The sequence below is a fragment of the Poecilia mexicana genome, unplaced genomic scaffold, assembly GCF_051168715.1.
Source record: "Poecilia mexicana isolate PSO_F unplaced genomic scaffold, ASM5116871v1 scaffold_18, whole genome shotgun sequence".
Lineage (NCBI taxonomy): Eukaryota > Metazoa > Chordata > Actinopteri > Cyprinodontiformes > Poeciliidae > Poecilia > Poecilia mexicana.
The window spans coordinates 24,798,616-24,822,800 of NW_028263387.1; the positions used below are offsets into that span (position 1 = coordinate 24,798,616).

Sequence of the window (24,185 nt, forward strand, 5' to 3'; positions counted from 1 at the left end):
AGGAAAATACGATACTGTGGTAATACCTAGAAGCTAAAGTTAAAAAATTTTGCTGTTTGGAAAACGTCCCGTCGTAGCACAGAGAGCTGAGAACAGCTAACCACCCCTGACTACATTTTTAGCTCCGCCATGTTGGGTGAGTTTGTTTTAACTGCTACACCGATATTAACGAGGTTTTATAATTGCGATCCCCTTACATAGAAGAATATATATATATATATATATATATATATATATATATATATATATATATATATATTAGATTAATTCTTTTCAAATAAAGGCGTTCAAAATAGTTTTCACATCACAAAACACTTTCTTATTAATATGCTGGACGGTTTTTCCTGCGAAATTCTTGAAGTATTCGATTTCTTTTCTTTATAACGACCATATTAGCAGTTTGGGGCGCTGGACATCAAACTAGAATTTCAAACTAGCATATGACCACTTTAGTCATAGACCCTATTTACGCGGGATTAATTTTACCTATAGATCACGTTATTTTTAATAATGGCAAAGATGGTCTGTGTTTTTAATCCTGTGTGAATTGGCCATTTCAGTAATTTGTAAAGTAAAATTTACCCTTAAATTACCAACTAGATTTTTCTGAACTCCGATATTACTAAACCACTGTGAATAGGTATGCCTGTAATTTTGAACAGAAATGGACTGGATCTGAAACATAATTGCGCGTATTTTGTTTTCTTGGGTGCATTTTTATTTGCTTTTGGCGAAGAATGGAGGCTGCATTGAAAACTTTTTCGATCCTGGACCAGGAAAACCCTGTCGACCCGTAACGTACATCATTAAAAAGAAAAGGGTGAAGAGAACGAGCAAAATCAGATGCAAGCGGTGGCCCACATCATGCATTTCACAGTGAGGTAAGAATAATTTTCTTCTGTTTGTAGCCTTATATAGCTAGTTATAAAGCTAGCTAGTGCTTGGTTATCCTGTGTGAATGCGAAATATAAAAAGTAAACGTTGGGAAGTAATTTATGTATTACATTGTGTCCCCATATAATGCTTATCCGGTGCGACTAGGGCTTTTGTCAGGTTTTAATTGTCTTTGGAAGCTGTTTTTAGATCACAGGTGTGATGCTGAAATTTAATTTCCCTTCTGCTTGCACGTTACCACATAATACAATTAAGCTATACTGCTAAAGCTTACATCTGAAATGATATTGTTTCCACTGTTTCAATAGCTAACAGGCGGGTAATGAGGGGGTGGAAATGTTTCCTCTTTGAGAGAGGAATAAAGCTCAACCAGTGAAACAGGCTGTAAGCTTTGATATATAAATGAGCTTGAAAATTTGTAGTTTAGATTAAGATTTAATACCAAGGTACGTCTTTATCTTTCATCAAATAGCATTATGTGGATGTGCACAGCTTAGAAAGAACCCAACAGCTTTTTCTTCAACTAATTATTTCAATTTTGTCAATGTTTTTACTTCCATTACAAAACAGAATTTTGACTTTATTCTCTGTATTTTAATGTTATTTATGAAAAACAAAGCCATCAAACACATCCACCAACTTTTCTCCTTCATAAAAACTTTAATTGTACATAAATTTTATTTTATTTTTTGTAACATTAGATGACATATTCAATGGCTGAAAGACAATTTCTTGGAAGCAGACATGAGCTCACTGATGACCTTATAGAAGAAAAACAATAGTTGCTTTTAAAAAAAAGCCACATAACTGCATTTTATGTATAATTTAAACTAAGGCTGGATGTGGCCCCCGGGTCGTAACATGCTCAGCTTTTATTTTAGACCTTCCTATTTAAGCCAACTCGGTACCACTTTCATCCTCTGCAGATGTTGCTCGAACGTGGAAGAAACACAACAACATCCAATTGCAACAGAATACATATGTACTGCTGATCACCAAACGGTTGCTGCATCAACCTTTGGAAAGTGCTGGGTCTATTACAAAACCCAAAGGGGATTTGTAACTGGCATCTGGTTATACCCACTCTGTAAACTATGAAATATACCCTTCATAGTTTTACAAATAATCCATTCACATGTAAAGTCCCATCCTTCTTAGCTGTGGCAATGGGACGAGTGTAAGGGATGCTGCTTTTTGTAATGACTTGTTGTTGCACACATGGATACTGTAGCTCTGTAAACAGGGTCTTTTACTTGTAAATGAAAGATAATGGGTGCTTGAGTTTAGTCAGAAGTGGTGCTGCAGGTTCAAAGGTCGCTTTGATTTACGTCAAGTGTTTAGTTGCAGGGATGGCTTTACGAGCTGCTGTTTGCTTAGTTTGAATAGTTCCTATGTGCAGTTGTTGATGGAACTGTGCAGTTTGCTGCTTTTTCAAGAAGGACCTTTGGATATGTTCTAGTTTGAGAAACAGATGATTAAATCTGGATGTAGATTTTAAATGCCAACCTTTGGATGGAAGTTGCTGCTGTCAAAACAGTTAAACCTTAAATCTTTATTTCAAACTGTTCTTATTACTGTAATTAAAGTCATATGAGTTGTTTTACTTTGAGCCATAACACACTAACAAACACTGTTTATTGCGTCACTCAAAGTATCACAAGTTCAGATTAAAATTCAAACTAGTTAAATCTCTAAGGGCCTGATCTCATAAAATTCTAGTTTTCTCAGGCAAAAAAGATTACATGTGCAATTAATAGTCGTGTTGCGGTCTAAAGTCAGTCCAGGTATTCTACATATTTTAGTTATCCCTTGGTTTATAACACCAAAATCCAATGATGGTTCATTTGCAATCTTCTGTAGAAGTTTGACATGCTAAGGAGGTAGCTGCACCATTTGAATTAGCTGTGTTGGAGCAGAGACACATCTAAAACTGTCAGGATGCCATCACCAAAGGACTGCTACTAGACACCCACGTGTTAAACTCATGAGGCTTCAATTGTTTCTGATGGAAACAAGAAATTAAAGTGAGCTTTTGATTCAGAAGCCCCAGTCCAGCAATGAAATAAATAAAACGGAGCTTAAAACAGGCCTTTCATTAGCTGCCAAATATATTTTAGTATGTGAAGACATCAGAAGCCACTTGCTACGGTTATTTAGTAACCCTCTCACAGTCTTAAGGTGATGCTCAGGAGGACTGCGGCAAATGTAGGCAAGGACACACTTCTCTCTGAATAGTTCCTTAATTTAGTTGCTGGCCTAACTGGAGGAGCAGTTAGTGTCTTTTTAGGGGTAAGAATTGCCTTTTTGCCTGGAGAGAATTCAGTTTCCTAAAACTGGAAAATTGATGTCAAAGTTAGAGAAACTGATAGGGTGATGGTGGCAATGGTGGTTGGAGTTCGCTCACAGTCGGCTGGTTGCTGGTTCGACCAGGTGGCGCCAGTGCATGGTAGCCTCGCTTCTGTCAGGCTGTCACAGGGCAGCTGTGCCTGCTATGCAGTAGCTTGTCACCATCCAGCGTGACAGTGTGTGCATGAATGAGTGAATGATTGTAGTGTGAAGTGCTTTAAGGTCCTCTGCACTTGATAAGGTGCTATCCAAGTACAAAGCCATTTGCAAACCTTAAGACGTTGCTGATGTAAAAACAGTTAAACATCCACTTTCTGCTTCAAACTGCTCAGTGTAATTAATGTCATGAGTCTATCTTCTTCCTGCTATAACACATTGTAAACTCCACTTACATCAGATGTTGAGAGCAAAGTTCAAACTAATTAAATCTTTAAAACAGGGAATTTCACTCTGCTGTTACTAAGAGGCAAAATGGCTCAGATGGAGAAAGTTTCTTGTTCCATCTGTCTGGATCTACTGAAGGACCCAGTGACAATTCCCTGTGGGCACAGCTACTGTATGAACTGTATTACAGATGTCTGGGATGGAAAAGATCAGAAGGGAGTTAACAGCTGCCCTCAATGCAGGAAAGAGTTCATCCCAAGGCCTGATCTGGAAAAGAATTTCATATTGGCAGAGTTGGTAGAAGACCTGAAGAAGACTGAACCCAAAGCTGCTCCAGCTTATCCCTGGTCTGCTGTACTTGAAGAGGTGACTTGTGATGTCTGCACTGGGAGGAAGATGAAAGCTGTCAAGTCCTGTTTATCCTGTCCAGCTTCTTATTGTCAGGATCACCTCCAACCTCACTATGATGTTCCTGGACTGAAGAAACACAAACTGGTGAATCCCTCCAAAAACCTCCTGGAGAGCATCTGCTCTCGACATGATGAGGTGATGAAGATCTTCTGTCGTACTGATCAACAGTGTATCTGTTATCTCTGCACTATGGAGGAACATAAAGGCCATGAAACAGTCCCAGCTGCAGCAGAAAGAGCTGCGAAGCAGAAGAAGCTCCAGGGGAGTCGACAACAAATCCATCAGAGAATCCAGAACCGAGAGAAAGATGTGAAGCTGCTTCAACAGGAGGTGGAGGCCATCAATGTCTGCTGATAAAGCAGTGGAGGACAGTGAGAAGATCTTCACTGAGCTGATCCGTCTCCTCCAGAAAAGAAGCTCTGAGGTGAAGCAACAGATCAGATCCCAGCAGGAAACTGAAGTGAGTCGAGTCAAAGATGTTCAGGAGAAGCTGGAGCAGGAGATCACTGAGCTGAAGAGGAAAGACGCTGAGCTGGAGCAGCTCTCAATCACAGAGGATCACAACCAGTTTCTCCTCAACTACCCCTCACTGTCGGCACTCAGTGAGTCGACACACTCATCCAGCATCAACATCCGACCTCTGAGATACTTTGAGGACGTGACAGCAGCTGTGTCAGAGCTCAGAGACATGATACAGTATTTCATGAAAGACACATGGACAAACATCTCACTGAGAGTCACTGAAGTAGATGTTCTACTATCAGAACCAAAGACCAGAGACGAATTCTTAAAATATTCACAAGACATCAATTTGGATCCAAATACAGCAAGTAGAAATCTGTTATTGTCTGAGAAAAACAGGAAAGTCACCAAAATAGAACAACAACAGTCTTATCCTGATCATCCAGACAGATTCACTGGTTTTTGTTTTCAGGTTTTGAGTAGAGAGAGTCTGACTGGACGTTGTTACTGGGAGGTGGAGTGGGGCGGAGGAGAAGTCTATGTAGCAGTTTCGTACAAGAATATCAACAGATCCGAAGGATTTGGATTAAATGACAAATCTTGGTCATTATGTTGCACCACAACCAGTTGTACATTTTATCACAACAGAGTTGAAATTCCAGTGATAGGTGAAGTTTCCTCCAGAATAGGAGTGTTCCTGGACCACAGAGCAGGTATTCTGTCTTTCTACAGCGTCTCTGAAACCATGACTCTCCTCCACAGAGTCCAGACCAGATTCACTCAGCCGCTACATGCTGGGATTAGACCTGTCTGGTATAGAGCCTCTGCTGAGTTCATTAAACCTAAATAGTCTGCAGTGATCTGATGTCAAGGTGGTTAAAATGTGTATTTTAGTGTCTGTTTTAGTCTCCATCATTGTTGCTGAGAGTTCAGTGTTATAATTTCTTCACTGATCAGAGATCAGCTGTCTTTATGGAGCTACTTTGTCATCTTTTTGTTTTGTTGATGTTGGAGTTTGTTTGGGTGCTTCCCCATTGGATCTATTACTGCTCAGGAGGATTTTGATTAAACTAATTACATTTATTGCCTTCTCAGGCCAAATGTTCAAATCCACAAATGGATTAGCTGATGAAACTAATTGTTCTAACATCATCAACTAGGACATCAACCATTATTTTATACCACAAAGATTTTTGCACTACATACATTGGGGTCAAACCTTTGAAAAACACCATGAACTTTTTAACACTGCCATCTTGTGGACAAAATGTGCAACTATCGGTTTTGGGCTCGACCATCTTTCCAAAGTCAGGCTGAATATTTGAGGTGGTTCTGTGAAAGACAGCACAAAGGTGATCATGACAGAGAGCGGACCTGGATCTGTTGAACACCACTGAGAACATTTTTCCCCAGACATAGGAGGATCCAAACCAAACCAAACCAACAAACTCTGAAAGGGTCTCAAGTATGGAAAGGTTTTGTCTTTGAGAGAGCAATAAAACTCTGCCAGTGATATTGACAGTAAATGCTCAGATGTGGAAATGAGCATAAAATGCTATATTTTAGAGAAAGATTTATTACCAAGGAAAGTCTTTTAGCATCTAAACGCCCCTTACTCTGAAAACTTTGACATTTTTTCAGTGTTAACTTTATTATTGACATCCACCAATTTTTTCCTTTGTGAAAACATTAATTTTGCATCAGTTTTACGTTAACTGACACATAGGGCTAAGACCTAATTTCTTGGAAGTTGTTCAGCACATTTACTCAGGTTTTTAAACTTGCTGATGATCTTAATGAAGAAAAACATTTGTGGCCTTCAAAATAAAAGCTGTATTTTTGAAATTATAGCAATGTAATTTACACTTTTACTAAAATCTCACATGGGGTGGTCAAAGGTGGTCAGTAAAAGGAAATGGGTTTTTTTTTATGTGGACCCCAGGAAGAGTAGCCATTATTGTTATGGCAATGCCTATGGGGATCCAAATAAACAGTCATTCAACTAAACTGTAAAAATATCCTTTCTTTTAAATTTATTGGCTTTGCTACTTTATAATCATCTTAATATCTGTATACACATGATTATCATAAAGATCTGCCTAGACAGCAATAAATGATAGTTAATTATTTTAGTCCCATGCATTCGGGCTCTCTGTGTGATAATCTGTGTTTTCTGTGTAGTTATTTTTGAGGTTTTTCTGTGTTTAGTTCTGTTCCCTAATTAGGGGCGTGGTCGAAAAATTTGTCATAAGGGAGGATTTCGGACCTACTTTGAAAAATTCCTGAGGGAAGGGGGGGGGGGGGGTTACAGGAGAACGGGACCGGGGTACCCCGAAAGGGCTCGACTTCGATACCCTCGTGCAGTGGGTTCCAGATTTTTCACACCTAGACGGGCTGCAGGGCAGAACCCCAAAGTTTGTAAATTTGACCAAAAACACTTTGGAATTTCATTAAATGCACTCTTAGGACAACGAATAGGTGTAATACTTGTAAAACGACACCAGGGGGCATCCTGAAATAAGGGAGGAACTTTGGAAGGAATAAAAGAGCATTCTGACATTTGAGGGGATTTTACATGGGACATCTTAGAGGATGTCTCCGTCTTGTCCCAAGAGGGTATCGGGCCTCCCTCGTCTCATCACGCAGAAATTTGAGGGGATTTTACAAGGGACATCTTAGAGGATGTCTCCGTTCTTGTCCCCAGAGGGTATCGGGCCTCCCTCGTGTCATCACGCAGAAATTTGAGGGGATTTTACATGGGACATCTTAGAGGATGTCTCCGTCTTGTCCCAAGAGGGTATCGGGCATCCCTCGTGTCATCACGCAGAAATTTGAGGGGATTTTACATGGGACATCTTAGAGGATGTCTCCATCTTGTCCTAAGAGTGCATCCAGCCTTCCTCTTTTATTGCAGACACCCAAGGCCTGTAATAAAAGAGGAACCGTTGCTCCCTCGTGTCCACACAGAAATTTGAGGGGATTTTACATGGGACATCTTAGAGGATGTCTCCATCTTGTCCTAAGAGTGCATCCAGCCTTCCTCTTTTATTGCAGAGACCCAAGGCCTGTAATAAAAGAGGAGCTGTTGCGCCTCCTTTATGACAGTGACTTCATCCATGTGATGAGGGAGCAACGATTCCTCCTCTTTTATTACAGGCCCTGCAATACGGATGGGGGTGTATTAAGGTTGTGCAATAAAGGAGGAACAGTTCCTCTTTTATTGTACAACCTTAACACATCCAGCACTGTTCTGGGGGGCACCATGGAGCTCATGTAGCCGGGAAAGAAGCACCACAACACAGGAGGGGCTCCTGTGTGGTGCACAGGAGCCCCTCCTGTGCACCACAACACAGGAGGGGCTCCTCCTGTGTTGTGGTGCTTCTTTCCCGGCTACATGAGCTCCATGGTGCCCCCCAGAACAGTGCTGGATGTGTTAAGGTTGTACAATAAAAGAGGAACCGTTGCGCCTCCTTTATGACAGTGACTTCATCCATGTAATGAGGGAGCAACGATTACTTCTTTATTGCACTACTTTAACACATCCACGACGCCCCCATAATAAATTTAAGGATGCACTCAGAAACAGCTCCACTTACCCTAACAGGTTCATTAAATTTTATTTAAACATTTTTGAATTTTTTTTTATATTGACACATTTTTCTATAAATATATATAACAATACTTTTGAACATTTGAACACTTCGAAATGAACTGTTGTACTTTTCGCAATGAGAACATTGAGAGTAATTCAAAAATAAATGTTAAAATTACTCTTTAAAAGATAAACAAAAGAAAAACGCTTAACATTTAGAATGACACTTCAAACAAAATTTGAACCACAGATTAAGTGCTCATTCATGTCCAGCATTGAACCCTGCAAGCATGTGTAGGTGTCCCTACATGGGGGAAAGGTGGCCATTACACCTGGGTCCCATACAGGTTTGTCCGTGGGTTCCACTGCGGAAACTCATATGGGTTTCAATGTTAATGTGCATAGGTTTTTAACAATACATTTTATTTTTTGTCTATCTTTTTTATTCTCGCACGCAATTTGCGCTTGTCAGGTGTGTTCCCGGGGGCCCTTCTTGAAAGCTTGTATGATGGTATTGGACTACGTCTACGAAGTTGTAGCATAGTTCTTCTTTGTTTCTTGGCTTTTCGACTTGGCGTTTTCAACGCTGAAGAAGAAGAGGAGGCTTCCTCCGATTCTGGCTCCTTAGGTGTCTCCTCTCCAGATTCACCGGAAGCCTTGCGGGATGGGGTAGATCCGACCTGAGGGGGGGAGGTAGGTCCAGCCTGAGGGGGGGAGGGTGATGAGGTAGGTCCAGCCTGAGGGGGGGAGGTAGGTCCAGCCTGAGGGGGAGAGGGTGATGAGGTAGGTCCAGCCTGAGGGGGGGAGGGTGATGAGGTAGGTCCAGCCTGAGGGGGAGAGGGTGATGAGGTAGGTCCAGCCTGAGGGGGGGAGGGTGATGAGGTAGGTCCAGCCTGAGGGGGGGAGGTAGGTCCAGCCTGAGGGGGGGAGGGTGATGAGGTAGGTCCAGCCTGTGGGGGAGAGGTAGGTCCAGCCTGAGGGGGTAGGTAGGTCCAGCCTGAGGGGGGGAGGGTGATGAGGTAGGTCCAGCCTGAGGGGATGATGGAGGTGAATAAAAGAGGATTTGTGAATGATTCAAAATTGCAGGCACTGATGTATCATAAATATTAACTTGAATTACATAAAGAGAGATTAAAACAAACCTTTTTTTGCCCTGGCCCCATCTCCTCCTCAGACTCACTGGATGATTCTGATAATGTTAACATTTCAGCATCCTCTTCCCAGTGTGATGATGACACTTCAGGATTCGTTATGTGCTCAAATTGTTTCCGTATGGTCAGCAGTTGGGACGCCGTCTTATCAAGAGCGTAGAACTTTTCTACTGTGCTAATATTGTGGCACATGGTTTTGCTAAGTTCATTGCGGCTCTTAGGCGACAGGACATCTCGAGCCTTGGAAAATAGAGTAGGTTTTTTCAATATTTCATTTTTATGTTTGGTTTTGTAAATGTAAAATTGATATAATTACTTGCGTATGTTGCAATGGACGTCCTAAAGTCCGTAAATGTGGGGGCTCCGGGAAGGCCCATTTCCCCCCATATTTTCTGCAGAACAGTCACCATCTTTTTACATTTTGTAAAGCGTTCTGTGAACATTAAAAGATCTGTACTGGGCTCCATTTTATTTCGAATGAGGAGCCAGTGTTGGAGCCAGCCGAATTCCTCAATAGTGAGGTAGAGCTTTGCAGCTCCAAAAGCCCGATTTGTCTTATGTTCTTTCACCTGGAATGAAAAGACAAGAGAGAAAGTACCTGAAATAAGGCACACACTGGGGTAGGTTCTCAAAATGAGTAACCTCTATTGCAGGCATTATGTTTCTGAAATGAAGGAGGAACTGTTCCTCCTTCATTGCAGAAACTTAACTGCCATAAAAGGTGCTTTTTAATGATTTCTTATTGCAGATATGTAATGCCTAAAGCAGGATTTACAGTTGAACTGGTAAGTATTTAATCATTTAATTACACATTGCATTTTCCTCTGCCTCCTCCTTCTTTCCCAGCTACATGAGCTCCATGGTGCCCCCCAGAACAGTGCTGGATGTATTAAGGTTGTACAATAAAGGAGGAACAGTTCCTCTTTTATTGTACAACCTTAATACATCCAGCACTGTTCTGGGGGGCACCATGGAGCTCATGTAGCTGGGAAAGAAGCACCACAACACAGGAGGGGCTCATGGAGCTCCTCCTTTGTTGTGGTGCTTCTTTCCCAGCTAGATGCAAGGAGGAACAGTTCCTCTTTTATTGTACAACCTTAATACATCCAGCACTGTTCTGGGGGGACCATGGGCCTCATCTAGCTGGGAAAGAAGGAGGAGGCAGAGGAACATGCAAAGTGTAATTACATATGACTAAATACGTACCAGTTCAACTGTAAGTCCTGCTTTAGGCATGAAATATCTGCAGTAAGAAACCATTAACAAGCACCGTTTATGGCAGTTATTAAGTGTCTGCAGTAAAGGACAAAGTGTTCCTCCTTTATTGTACAACCTTAATACATCCAGCACTGTTCTGGGGGGCACCATGGAGCTCCTCCTGTGTTGTGGTGCTTCTTTCCCAGCTAGATGCAAGGAGGAACAGTTCTTCTTTTATTGTACAACCTTAATACATCCAGCACTGTTCTGGGGGGCACCATGGAGCTCATGTAGCTGGGAAAGAAGCACCACAACACAGGAGGGGCTCATTGAGCTCCTCCTGTGTTGTGGTGCTTCTTTCCCGGCTACAACTAAACAAAATCTGCTCTCGTCATGATGAGGTGATGAAGATCTTCTGTCGTACTGATCAGCAGTGTATCTGTTATCTCTGCACTATGGAAGACCATGAAACAGTCCCAGCAGCAACAGAAAGGGATGAGAAGCAGAAGGAGCTCCAGGAGAGTCGACAACAAATCCATCAGAGAATCCAGGACCGAGAGGAAATTGTGAATTTGTTTCAACAGGAGGTGGAGGCCATCAATGTCTCTGCTGATAAAGCAGTGGAGGACAGTGAGGAGATCTTCACTGAGCTGATCCGTCTCCTCCAGGAAAGAAGGTCTGATGTGAAGCAGCAGATCAGATCCCAGCAGGAAACTGAAGTGAGTCGAGTCAAAGATGTTCAGGAGAAGCTGGAGCAGGAGATCTCTGAGCTGAAGAGGAAAGACGCTGAGCTGGAGCAGCTCTCACACACAGAGGATCACAACCAGTTTCTCCTCAACTACCCCTCACTGCCAGCACTCAGGGAGTCGACACACTCATCCAGCATCAACATCCGTCCTCTGAGACACTTTGAGGACGTGACAGCAGCTGTGTCAGAGCTCAGAGACAAACTACAGGACGTCCTGAGAGACACATGGAGAATCATTTCACTTAAGGTCAATGAAGTGGATGATTTACTGTCAGAACCAGAGACCAGAACTGAGTTATTAAGGTGTTTACAAGAAATCACTATGGATCCAAACACAGCAAGCATATTTCTGTTATTATCTGAGGGGAACAGAAAAGTAACACTAACAAACCAACAACAGTCTTATCCTGATCATCCAGACAGATTTACTGTTTTTTATCAAGTGCTGAGTGAAATGATTCTGAATGGACAATGTTACTGGGAGGTGGAGTGGAAAGCAGGAGGGATTGATGGTTGTGGAGGAGGAGTTAATATCGCAGTTTCAAGCAAGAACATCAGCAGAGCACGAAAATCAGATGGATGTTTATTTGGATTCAATGACCAATCTTGGTCACTGCGATGTGACACAAATGGTTACAAATTCTGGCATGAGAGTTGAAACTCCAGTATCAGGTCCAGTTTCCTCCAGAGTCGGAGTGTACCTGGACCACAGAGCAGGTATTCTGTCTTTCTACAGCGTCTCTAAAACCATGACTCTCCTCCACAGAGTCCAGACCAGATTCACTCAGCCTCTGTATGCTGGGATTAGACTTTCTGATGGATCCTCTGCAGAGTTTGTTAAACCTGAATAGTCAGCAGTTATGAGGTCCAGTTGATTAAAATATGTATTTTAGCTTCAGTTTTTTAGTCTCTGTCATTGTTGATGAGAGTTCATTGTTGTCATTTCTTCACTGCTCAGACATCAGCTTTTTTTATGGAGCTTCTTTGTCATGATCATTTCTCAATTTAGTTGAGAAACAAAATTTCTCCCTATTATGTAGAGAAGAGCTGAGCTTCTGAATGGAATTATCTAGTAAACTACATTGATTACATTAATTAAGATGCTTCATGCGTTTTCTTCTTATGAGACTTTATACAGCAATCATTAACTCTTATTTTCTACTTTAATTATATTAGTATGACGTTATATTATAAAAATCTGAATAATCTTAAGTTATGCTACTTTTAGTTGATTTTGATTAAATTTTTCATCCTGGTGAACATTTATAAAAGAATAAAGAATATCAAAGGTATTCTGGTATTAAATCTCTGACACTGTGGCCCCTAACATGCACACATTTCAGATTGTCAACTGAAGAGGCCTTGGTCAAAAGGAGAAGCCCAATTCCAAGTATGTAGTTAGATACTTTATTCAAGAGGAAATAACAAGGGTACAGATGTCTGTTATCTGAAACAGAAGGAAAGCAATAGAAGTGTATGTTATTAACCACATGGGTAATCTACTATGGAGGACCAAAACAGACATAATTAAAGCAGAAATACATATTTATTCTTCCTTTTTCTTACACGAGTTTCTGTCAAGTAATGTATATAGAGTATTTTTTATTTCCCTTAAACATGGGTTTTTGTCAAGAAAAATACATATTTTGTTTTGGCTTTTTTCGCTTCTCCCTTTTTTTTCTTGCCGTTTTTCCTGCTGCATTGTTATGTTAATGAGGAGAGTTTCATGAAGGAGAGCTTCTACGTCTACTATTGGCCAATAGAGCTTTGGAACCAACGTCACTGCGTCAGATGTTGTGGGGCGTTTAGGTGCAGTCGCTCGGTGCCATCTTTGCAGGTCACAGACCAAAACAAACTTTATCCCAGTGGTTTTATTGTGTTACCGACAGGTAATGACTGTTGCTACAAGCTTATCCAGGACGAGTGAATGGATATAGTACAAATATTCACAATTATGAAATAAAACAAAAACTGACAATACTTACATGAATCAGATGTTGCCATTACACACAGTCTTTAGAGGTGATGTCATGAAGTGAGGGTGTGGCGTACCGAGTAAAAAGGGGGCGTGTCCGATGAAGCCCCACTTCGAGGCTTGCGTCATCTTGCTGAAAACCACGTGACTGGCAACAAACGAGGCCTGCATTACCTGGGTCACGTGACTGCGTGTCGGATTTCAAAATAAAAGCGGTGAACTGTACAGCTTCCTGGGTTGTCCATTTAGTCGCGCATCAGAGGAGAATATTTGTCTTCAGTGAACATTGACCGACATATTTGATGTGTATTGATGATGGCACTCATCAAAATGTAATGTTTGTTACTGGTTTTCTCAATTGTAGATTACGTTGTATATAATATATATACATATATTTTTGTGATTTTATGATGTAAATCTCTGAACTGCATTGTTGCTGAAATATGCTACACAAATAAACTTGTCTGAAATCAATCAAATTTTATTTGTATAGCACATTTCAGCAGCAAGGCATTTCAAAGTGCTTTACATAATTAAAATAAAAACAAATATTTAAAAAACATTAAAACATAAAATGTAATCAGTGAGAAAGAGAAATAAAAAGCTGTCTCCAATCATTTTGACTTTAGAAATGGAGCCAGCAAGAGGAAAATCTGACATCTGGGAATACTTTGAGATTATCCTCACAATAAAATTTTTCTTAGATAATAATTGACCCTCCACTTCCCAATTTCTCACATTCTTCAAAGTTCCGCTATTATTTGTAGTCTAATTAGCAAAGATATCTCAGTCTTTCACATCACAAACAGATTTAATGGTGTTGCAGAACTAAAATTCAACATGTAGCCAAATAAAAGGGATGAGAGCCAATTAGAAATCCAAGAAAAAGTGAACGCCCCAACAGGCACAGCACTCCCAAGACACCAAAATATTAAATGTCTTTGTCAAATCCGTCTGACATAAAAGAAACCCCAACACAACCACTGATGTTGAACATATACCAGGATTAGATTGGCTACAAATTATTTTAATAATTAAAACATGAATGGGTTCATTGATTCTTCTGTTACTAAACATGAGTTTGATCAAAACTTTGTGACAATATTACATTTAGTAGTTTTTGGAAGTATGATCAAACTGAGTGACAAGGCTGTTACAGTTTCACCAGCAGATGTCACTAGTGAGTGATGAATGAAGCATCACGTAATGAACCTTTTTCCAAAGCAAAGGGTTGGAAAGGTTCATTGCTTCATGAGGCTTCATTTGCCCATCACTACTGATAGCAACTGATCAAAAATAAAGGGACTGCACACAAGAGCTGAAGCCGACACAGGACATGACAGTTCTACTGTGACGAGTCATACATACAAACAACGATGCAACTTACTTTGACAAGGACCCGACAAAAGACAAGGACAACAGGTGGAGTTAAATACACATGGCGTAATCAAGGAAACGAGACACACCTGGGAACAATCAGGGGCTGACAGGACAACACAGAGACTCACAAGAAACAGAAGCCAAAATAAACACACAGTGAAAACCCAAATCCTCACAGATGTGATATAGTCTGTGTAGTCAACAAAATATATATTGGGCTGTTGGGGAAATCTCCCCAACAGCCCAATGGCTTATTTGCAAGAATTTCTCACTCGAAGACCAGAATTGTGGAAATCGATTGTATAAACAGACAATACTCTGAATCAACAATGAATTTTAAGCCTTTTAGGCAGTTCATTTCCTGTCAGAAGAATTGTTTGGAATTAGACTCTGAAGAGTTTAGTCATTTATTGTGGAAACATATTTGTAATTCATACACATGTAAATACAATCAACAGCCAATATGGACCTCATTCACACAGAAACACAATGTGAAAACATTAACCAGCAAACAAACATCACTTGGAAAAATAAGCTATCTTTGGGCCGTCCCTGCACACATGCAGCAAAACAGAAACAAATCAGCAATCAGGCGACAATGTTATGTATAAAAACAAATCCTCCTCTGGAAGAGATAAGATTTTACTTTGACTAGATCTAAGGTCCTATGAGAACAGGGGCGACCTCCACAGTATGTGGGTTACAGTTTGTAGCCAATGTGCTGAGCTACAGCAGTGACCTGCGCACATCAGTTTCAAACTCATCAGTTTAAACTGATAAGAAGAAAAGAATTACACAAGGAAATGTAAACCTTAACAAAGTTAAAATAAAAAACATTTACAGTTTATGACCAGTTTTAATTTTCAGCTGTCAGAAAGGTTGAATGATGTAGTGTACTAAGTAGCATTGAAACCATACTGTATACGCTGCATTATTGTAGATGTCAATGAATTATATTTAAATATTGTTAAAGTTTATCTTCTTGCCATATTAATGTGGTTCAGATTTACACACACACTTCACAAACGGGAAACAATATCTTATTGAAGGCCATCCATAGGGCTGCATTTAATCATTTCAGCAACACATATCTTTGACCACCTTCAAATAAATCAAATAAATTCAATTTGGCCACTTGGTGGCAGCAAAACTCAACCTAAAACCAACCAGCCAAGAAACCTGAAGGTAAGAAAACAACCAAGAATGGATAAAGGGACAGAAATGAGATGCGTAGAAAATAGACATATATAGAAAAAGATTTGGACAACTTAGCTGAACCTAACTAAATATATTTGAAATGGTTTCATATAAAATGAATGACAAAGTCAGATTAAATACAAAATCCAAGACCTACCAAAAGATTAAAATTCTTTTTTGTATAAAAAGAAGAAGAAGAAAGAAAACTGATGTTTCTGCTGTTTGACATCCATTCTACTCAAACAAACTAGTGGGACGCTGGAGATGTCACAAATAAGAGATCATGCCTCAATAAAATCAACAGTTTTTTTCTAACACTTTATTTGAAGGGGTGTGCATAATACTGACATGATACTGTCATAAACAGGACATAACATTTGTCATGAACATTTGAGTCTTCATGAGTGTTTATGACTGTGTCATGAAGTATCACTGCACGTGTATTATGACATCTACAAAGAAAGACTACGTAACTATCACACAACACTAAAACATGCAAGAGAGGCTTTCTTTGCAGATGTCATAAACAAAAACATTAACAACGCTCGAGCTCTATTTGCTACTGTTGACAGGCTCACAAACCCTCCTATGACGTTACCACCTGAACTTCAATCTAATCCCACCTGCAACAAGTTTTCCAGTTTCTTTTCAGAGAAAATTCAAAAGATCAGAGGATTAATCTGCACATCCACTCCAAAGACAGTACCTATGCTGTGCCCAAACAAAACAAATGCAGGAAAAATGACCAAGTTTCAACTACTTAATTATAAAACCGTAGAGGAAATTATAAGTCAATTAAGCTCTAGTTCCTGCTGTCTGGATGTCCTACCCACACATTTTTTTATTTTTTTTGGAGTGGTGAGAAGAAGAACAGACGACTGGTTTATCGTTTTGTTTTTACTGTGTGGCGAAAACACCTCATGTTGGAAGAAAATTAATCATCCAGTGATCCAGTCTAGCGTGGACGCCGCGAGGCCCAGCTGTCCGTCACCGAAAACAACGGAAAGAAAACATACCATCAACATCGACAAGACGGCGAATGAGGACCTGAATGATGCGGAGAGAGCCGTTTAACTGCTCAGCGTGATCGGTGAGGAGAAATGCTTCACGGAGCGTTTTCGTTAAAAGTACAGCAATCCGAAGCTAGCCTGTAAGCGGTGGGAGCTAACTGTAAGCTAACTGGAAGCCGGTAGGCAGTGGAAATCTGGAAGGTAACTCGTAAGCAGTGGCGAGGAATTTTCATTGGAGAAGAAATAAGTAAAAAAAAAAAAAAAAAAGTGAAATTGAAAGAAAATGGGACCCAGAAAAACTCCAGCTTCAGAGGATCTGGATGATATCAAGAAATCCTTGGATTTTCTCTCGGAGGAAGTGACAGCTATAAGGCTGCACCAAAACAACATTTTGGACTTAGTGAAAGAAGTGAAGTCGTTGAGACTTTCTAATGAGGAAAAGGATAAACGAATCGCTGCATTGGAGAACCGAGTGGCCGAATTGGAACAGTACAGTAAGATAAATGATGTGATCATCACGGGACTTAGAGTTAAGCCCAGTTCGTATGCCAGCGCTGTCGCTGCAACTAGTACTGTTGGTGACCCATCGGTCGAATTGCTTGACTCCACAGAGAAACAGGTGACTTCTTTCCTCCGGACCAAGGGGATAGAGGTGGACTGTGACACTGTGGAAGCATGCCACCCGCTTCCGAGAAGAGGAAAAGATGATAAACCTGCCATTATCATGAGATTCATAAAGAGGAAATACAAGTTTGCTCTGTTAAAACAAGGCAGATTGCTGAAAGGATCTGATGTATTTATTAATGAGCACTTGACCAAGAAGAATGCTGATATCGCCAGAAAGGCTCGGTTTCTGAGAAAACAAGGAAAGATTCAATCAACATGGACAACAAATTGTAAGGTTTTCGTTAAACTTAATGGAACTCCAGAGGAGGCAAAGGTTCTGGTTGTTCGGGACATCGCCGACCTGGATAAGTACAATTGAATGTTTTATGTTATATCTGGGATCTTAGATGATTGTATATGACACTCAATCACCATGTCTCAGTTAAACAACATGTTGTCCTCATCGGCTATGGATACAACATTAACACCTCGAACTAAAGCAGATTACCCTGAACTGAAAACTTTTGACTACACTGAATATAAAAGTCAGGATAAGGAAAAGGACTTGGACCCAGAAACCAACTTTTTCTATAATAATGGGAATAACTGTTGCTACTACTCGACTCAACAATATAATATTACAGTTAATACAGACAATAAATTCTCCATAATACACTTCAACAGTAGAAGTTTATATGCGAACTTTAACCACATCAAGGATTGTTTAAATCAATTTAAACAGCCTTTTAGTGTCATTACTATCTCAGAAACCTGGCTTACTTTGAATAAGGGAGCCGATTTTGAATTAGAGGGTTATGAATTTAGTTATATTAATAGAGAAGGAAAGATTGGTGGAGGAGATGCTGTATATGTGGACAACAATTTCAGATATAAATTAATTGAAAACATGACTAATGTGGTTAAAGATCATTTTGAATATTTAACAGTTGAAATATATATGGAAAAAAATAAAAATATAATTGTTAGCTGTATATATAGGGCTCCTGGTTCTAACATGAACCTTTTCATAGAATGGTTTGAGAAAACATATACAGCTATAAATTCAAATAACTATTTTATTTGTGGGGACTTTAATATTGATCTGCTAAATGTCAACAACCACAAATTGACTGAAGAGTTTATTAATACCACATGTAGTCTGAGTCTTTTCCCTCAAATTACGAGACCTAGCAGAATCACAGCTAATACAGCTACATTAATAGATAACATATTTACAAATTTAATAGACAACACCATAAGTGGATTGTTAGTTCATGACATCAGTGATCATTTACCTGTTTTTGTTTGTGATATCTGCCACAAGAAAGTAAAGACTAAAAATAATCCAATTAATAAAAGATTAAGGACGGAAAAATCTATAAATGCATTTTGTCACAGCTGCGGCTGAGCTGTGACCACTCGCACCTGAACATCATCTCCCTGATCTCCAGCTGCTGCCATATAAGGATGGATCTTCCCCCTGCACGGCGTCAGATTGTTGTTAAACCCTCAGCGGTAACACCTTCAGGCCTGCTGTAAAGACTTGAGCTAAATTGCCCAGTACTAACCTGTCTGTCTCTTCCTTTTGCCCAGTTGCCTCTCCTGTCCCCGATCCTGACCCTCTCCACTGGATTTGGACCTCCTGGCTTTGACCCCCGTCTGTCTGACTCTGAGATCTGGTACCTGTTTTGACCTGGATTTGGACCCGCCGGCGCTGACCCCTGTCTGTCTGACCCTGAGATCTGGAACCGCCCGACCCCGACTTGGATTCCCTGGTTTTGACCCCGGCCTGTCTGACTAAGAACTGGTGTACTCCTTAATAAACAACCGATTTGTATTCTCTGTTCAGTCCCTGCGTCCATCGGTGCCTACTCGTGTCAGAACAATCTGACCATACAACATGGACCCGACTGAACAGGACCCCGCTGCAGCCTTGAGGGACGTCTTAAGCCGACAAGGAGTGGTGTTAGGGCAAAGCGTTCATCGGCTCACTGGACTAGAAGCGGCCAGCCAAACTCTCCATCAGGAAATCGCCCAGTTGTCCGCACAGGTAGACAAACTAACCTCAATGCTTTCCCCCAGTCAAGGACCGTCAGACGCCTCAGCGGCTGCTGCTGCTCCTCCACCCGTCTCACCGGCCGAACCTCCGGCTCTCCCCGCTCCGGTAAATTCTCGAGGTCCGTATGTTCCTGATCCTCCTCCATTCTCAGGTGAACTGTCTAAATGCCGGGGTTTTCTGTTACAATGTCGGATGGTATTTAATCAGCAACCTAGGGCTTTTGCCTCCGATTTATCCAAGATATATTATGTCATGGGATTGCTGAGGGACCAGGCTTTAGCCTGGGCGCTGGCGTTTGACACAACTACACCGTTAACCTCCCTTACCTTTAAACGGTTCTCTGAAGAATTAAGCACTGTGTTTGATCACCCGGATCATGTTGGGGATGCCTCCAAACGCCTGCTGAAACTTCGCCAAGGCTCCCGTAGTGCAGCCGAGTTCTCAGTGGAGTTTCGCACACTGGCTGCTGACACAAAATGGAACGACGAAGCGCTCAAAGGAGTGTATTATCACGCCTTAAATGAAACCTTAAAGGACGGCCTGTCCGTCAGTGATGATGCCAAGGACTTGAACTCACTAATCACAATGTCTATCCGTCTTGACAACAGGCTTCGTGAGCGACGCCGGGAGCGGCCCGGCCAGCCTGCCTCAGCGCTTCCTCGGCTGTTTCCGCCTGCTGTGGAGCGCAGCAGCGCCACCCCTGTTTTTCCGCCGGTCCAGTCACAGGCTCCAGCGCCCCCTGATGACGAACCCATGCAAATAGGTAGAACACACCTGACTGCCACAGAAAGACAGAGGCATCTCCAAACTGGTGACTGCCTCTATTGCGGTAAGCCTGGGCACAGAATCTCCAACTGCCCTGTTCGGCCAAAAGACAAAGCTCATTAGAGGTGGGGACTCTAGTGAGCAGCACGGGAAGTCCCCAACTCTCTACTAGTCGCCTACTAATTGATGTTAAGCTTTGTCACCAGTCTACTTCCCACTCATTAACTGCCTTGATTGATTCTGGGGCTGAGGATAACTTTATTGATGAAGGCTTGATTAAAGAACTGAACATTCCCAGTGAACCCCTCAGCTCACCGTTATCTGCTAATGGTCTTAATGGTGCTCTCTTGTTTTCAGTCACATGTCAGACACCCCCTCTGCTGATCACATCAGGTAACCACAGGGAGGTTCTCCAATTTAAGGTTATCCCATCCTCCAGTTTTTCCATGGTGTTGGGTCATCCATGGTTGAGACTTCATAATCCCCATATTGATTGGGTCACAGGAAGGATAGTTAGCTGGAGTCTGTCCTGTTCTAATAACTGTCTTCGTGCTGCCCAGCCTAACTGTGGGAGTCTTTGTGACAGCCCGGACCCCCCTGATCTGTCATTGGTTCCTCCTGAGTACCACAACCTAGCTGCCGTTTTCAGTAAGTCCCGAGCCCTCTCACTCCCCCCTCATCGACCGTACGACTGTGCGATAGAGCTCCTGCCTGATGCTCCGCTGCCTAACAGTCGCTTGTTCAGCCTGTCCAAGCAGGAACATGAGGCCATGGAGGCCTACATCAATGACTCTGTAGCAGCTGGTATCATCCGCCGCTCGTCATCCCCACTAAGTGCCAGTTTCTTCTTTGTAGGAAAAAAGGATGGTACATTACGCCCATGCATTGACTATCGGGGGTTAAATGAAATCACCATCAGGAATAAATACCCATTACCCCTGATGTCCACAGCTTTTGAACTGCTGCAAGGGGCCACCATTTTCTCCAAATTGGATTTACGAAATGCCTATCATCTAGTCAGGATAAGGGAGGGAGATGAATGGAAGACGGCTTTTAAGACCTCTATCGGCCACTTCGAATACTTGGTGATGCCTTTTGGCCTAACCAATGCCCCTGCTGTTTTCCAGGCCTTCGTTAATGACGTTCTGAGGGATTTCTTAAATCATTTTGTATTCGTTTATTTGGATGACATACTTATTTTCTCACGGACCAAGGAGGAGCATGTCAGCCATGTTCGTCAGGTTCTCCAGAGGCTGCTGGAGAACAAACTGTTTGTTAAAGCTGAAAAGTGCCGTTTTCATCTTTCCACAGTTGACTTCCTGGGGTTTGTCATTGAGAATGGACAGATCAGAGCTGATCCTGCCAAGACTAAGGCAGTGGTGGAGTGGCCAGAACCCAGTACCCGTAAGCAACTTCAGCGTTTCCTGGGTTTTGCAAACTTTTATCGTAAGTTCATTAAGAACTACAGCATTGTTGCCCAGTCATTAACTCGCCTCACTTCCATTAAGCAGCCCTTCTCATGGCCACCAGAAGCAGCAGTGGCCTTTAAGGAGCTCAAACAACTGTTTTCCTCCCCACCAGTTCTCATTCACCCTGATCCTGAGAAACAGTTTGTTGTAGAAGTGGATGCGTCAGCCACTGGGGTAGGGGCAGTTCTGTCCCAGCATTCGGGCCCTGCACACAAGCTACTGCCTTGTGCCTTCTTTTCCAGGAGACTCAGCCCTCCGGAACTAAACTACTGTGTGGGGGACCGGGAGCTGCTAGCAGTTAAGCTGGCTCTGGAGGAGTGGCGTCATTGGCTGGAGGGGTCCACTCAACCATTCATAGTCTGGACTGATCACAAAAACCTATCCTACATTCAGTCTGCAAAGAGGTTGACTCCACGCCATGCTAGGTGGTCATTGTTTTTCTCAAGATTCAACTTTGTCTTAACTTACAGACCTGGCTCCAAGAACTGCAAACCCGACGCACTCTCTCGTCAGTTTGAACCGGAGACTCTGAAAAAGGAACCTGAGAGTGTCTTACCGGCTTCATGTGTGGTGGCTACGCTCTCCTGGGAGATCGAACAGTTGGTGAGGCAAGCTCAACCCACACAACCTACCCCTGTGGACTGTCCTCCCAACCGTTTGTTTGTCCCAGAAAGTGTTCGTCCTAAGGTTCTTCAGTGGATCCACGCTTCCAAGTTTGCCTGCCATCCTGGGGTCCATCGAACTCTCACCTTATTGCAGAGTCATTTCTGGTGGTCATCCATGGCTCAAGACACCCGTCAGTATGTTTCCGCCTGCACCATCTGTAATCGGGGAAAGTCCAGCAATAAACAACCCGCTGGTTACTTGTGCCCTCTGCCTGTACCAGGACGACCCTGGTCACACATCTCGATGGATTTTGTTACAGGGCTTCCCCCATCTGAAGGTAACTCTGTTATTTTAACCATTGTCGACCGGTTCTCTAAGTCTGCCCATTTCGTAGCACTACCCAAGTTGCCTACTGCCATGGAAACCGCTAATCTCCTGGTGCACCATGTGGTGCGTTTACATGGCATCCCCTTGGACATTGTCACAGACCGGGGGCCCCAATTCACATCCAGGGTCTGGCATGCCTTTTGTCAAGCGTTGGGTGCCACTGTGAGTCTTTCGTCGGGCTTCCACCCACAAACTAACGGCCAGACTGAGAGGGTCAACCAGGAGTTGGAGGCAGCCCTGCGCTGTGTAGTGATTAACAATCCTGCCTCTTGGTCTCAGTTTCTACCTTGGGTAGAATACTCTCACAACTCCCTGACCAGCACTGCCACAGGTATGTCCCCTTTTGAGGTGTCCTTGGGCTATCAGCCGCCTTTGTTTCCCTCTCAGGAAAAGGAGCTCTCTGTACCATCGGTGCAGCATCACCTTCGTCGATGTCATCGGTTGTGGCGACGGACTCGTGCAGCCCTCTCCCGGACGGCCGACCGCAATCGTCTACTGGCTGATCGTCACAGAACCCCAGCTCCCAGTTACCAACCTGGTCAAGAGGTTTGGTTGTCCACAAGGAACATTCCTCTAAAAACAGACTGTAAGAAACTCTCTCCTCGTTTTATTGGCCCATTCACAATTACTAAGATTATCAATCCAGTGACCGTTCGCCTTGACCTTCCTCAAAATATGAAGATCCACCCCTCGTTTCACGTGTCCCAGATTAAACCTGTTGTCTCTAGTCGCCTTTGTCCACCCGACCCCCCTCCACCTCCCCCTAGGATTGTTGACGGGGGCCCTGTTTACGCTGTTCGCCGTCTCCTGGATGTGCGCCGCCGGGGGCGGGGACTGCAGTACCTGGTGGACTGGGAAGGGTATGGCCCTGAAGAGCGGAGCTGGGTGGCGCGTTCTGCCATCCTGGATCCTCAGCTCATCCGTGACTTCAATTGTCGGCGAGGGGACCGTCGGCGGTCCTGAGGGGCGCCTTAAGGGGGGGGACCTGTCACAGCTGCGGCTGAGCTGTGACCACTCGCACCTGAACATCATCTCCCTGATCTCCAGCTGCTGCCATATAAGGATGGATCTTCCCCCTGCACGGCGTCAGATTGTTGTTAAACCCTCAGCGGTAACACCTTCAGGCCTGCTGTAAAGACTTGAGCTAAATTGCCCAGTACTAACCTGTCTGTCTCTTCCTTTTGCCCAGTTGCCTCTCCTGTCCCCGATCCTGACCCTCTCCACTGGATTTGGACCTCCTGGCTTTGACCCCCGTCTGTCTGACTCTGAGATCTGGTACCTGTTTTGACCTGGATTTGGACCCGCCGGCGCTGACCCCTGTCTGTCTGACCCTGAGATCTGGAACCGCCCGACCCCGACTTGGATTCCCTGGTTTTGACCCCGGCCTGTCTGACTAAGAACTGGTGTACTCCTTAATAAACAACCGATTTGTATTCTCTGTTCAGTCCCTGCGTCCATCGGTGCCTACTCGTGTCACATTTAAAGATGATTTATCTAAACAAACTTGGGAGTCAGTACTAAAAGAAAATGACATGGATAAAGCATA

At 42.7% G+C, this 24,185-nt stretch overlaps 1 protein-coding gene, 3 long non-coding RNA genes and 2 pseudogenes across 4 annotated transcripts; 5 read left to right on the plus strand and 1 right to left on the minus strand.

The window, feature by feature from the left end:
• Positions 1-3,699: 3,699 nt before the first annotated feature.
• LOC106932803 (tripartite motif-containing protein 16-like) lies at positions 3,700-6,534 on the plus strand (annotated as a pseudogene).
• A 4,358-nt stretch (positions 6,535-10,892) lies between these two features.
• LOC148154303 (tripartite motif-containing protein 16-like) lies at positions 10,893-12,280 on the plus strand (annotated as a pseudogene).
• A 4,343-nt stretch (positions 12,281-16,623) lies between these two features.
• Positions 16,624-17,732, plus strand: LOC148154304 (uncharacterized). The gene has a single exon (XM_088015194.1). The coding sequence runs from the start codon at positions 17,031-17,033 to the stop codon at positions 17,730-17,732; it is 702 nt and encodes a 233-aa protein (XP_087871320.1). The 5' UTR covers positions 16,624-17,030.
• Positions 17,733-18,739: 1,007 nt separating this feature from the next.
• Positions 18,740-19,190, plus strand: LOC148154305 (uncharacterized). The gene is made up of 2 exons (XR_015766259.1): positions 18,740-18,868; positions 18,947-19,190. It is a non-coding gene; the product is annotated as an uncharacterized LOC148154305 (long non-coding RNA).
• On the minus strand, positions 18,937-20,197 carry LOC148154306 (uncharacterized). Its single transcript, XR_015766261.1, has 2 exons — positions 19,739-20,197; positions 18,937-19,589 (listed from the first exon to the last, which is right to left on the minus strand). It is a non-coding gene; the product is annotated as an uncharacterized LOC148154306 (long non-coding RNA).
• A 3,287-nt stretch (positions 20,198-23,484) lies between these two features.
• On the plus strand, positions 23,485-24,072 carry LOC148154307 (uncharacterized). Its single transcript, XR_015766258.1, has 2 exons — positions 23,485-23,750; positions 23,829-24,072. It is a non-coding gene; the product is annotated as an uncharacterized LOC148154307 (long non-coding RNA).
• The last annotated feature ends 113 nt before the right edge of the window (positions 24,073-24,185 follow it).

Bases quoted from the DNA above. Each gene is read 5' to 3' on its own strand.
- LOC148154304 (XM_088015194.1), top strand. From the start codon at position 17,031: ATGGGACCCAGAAAAACTCCAGCTTCAGAGGATCTGGATGATATCAAG.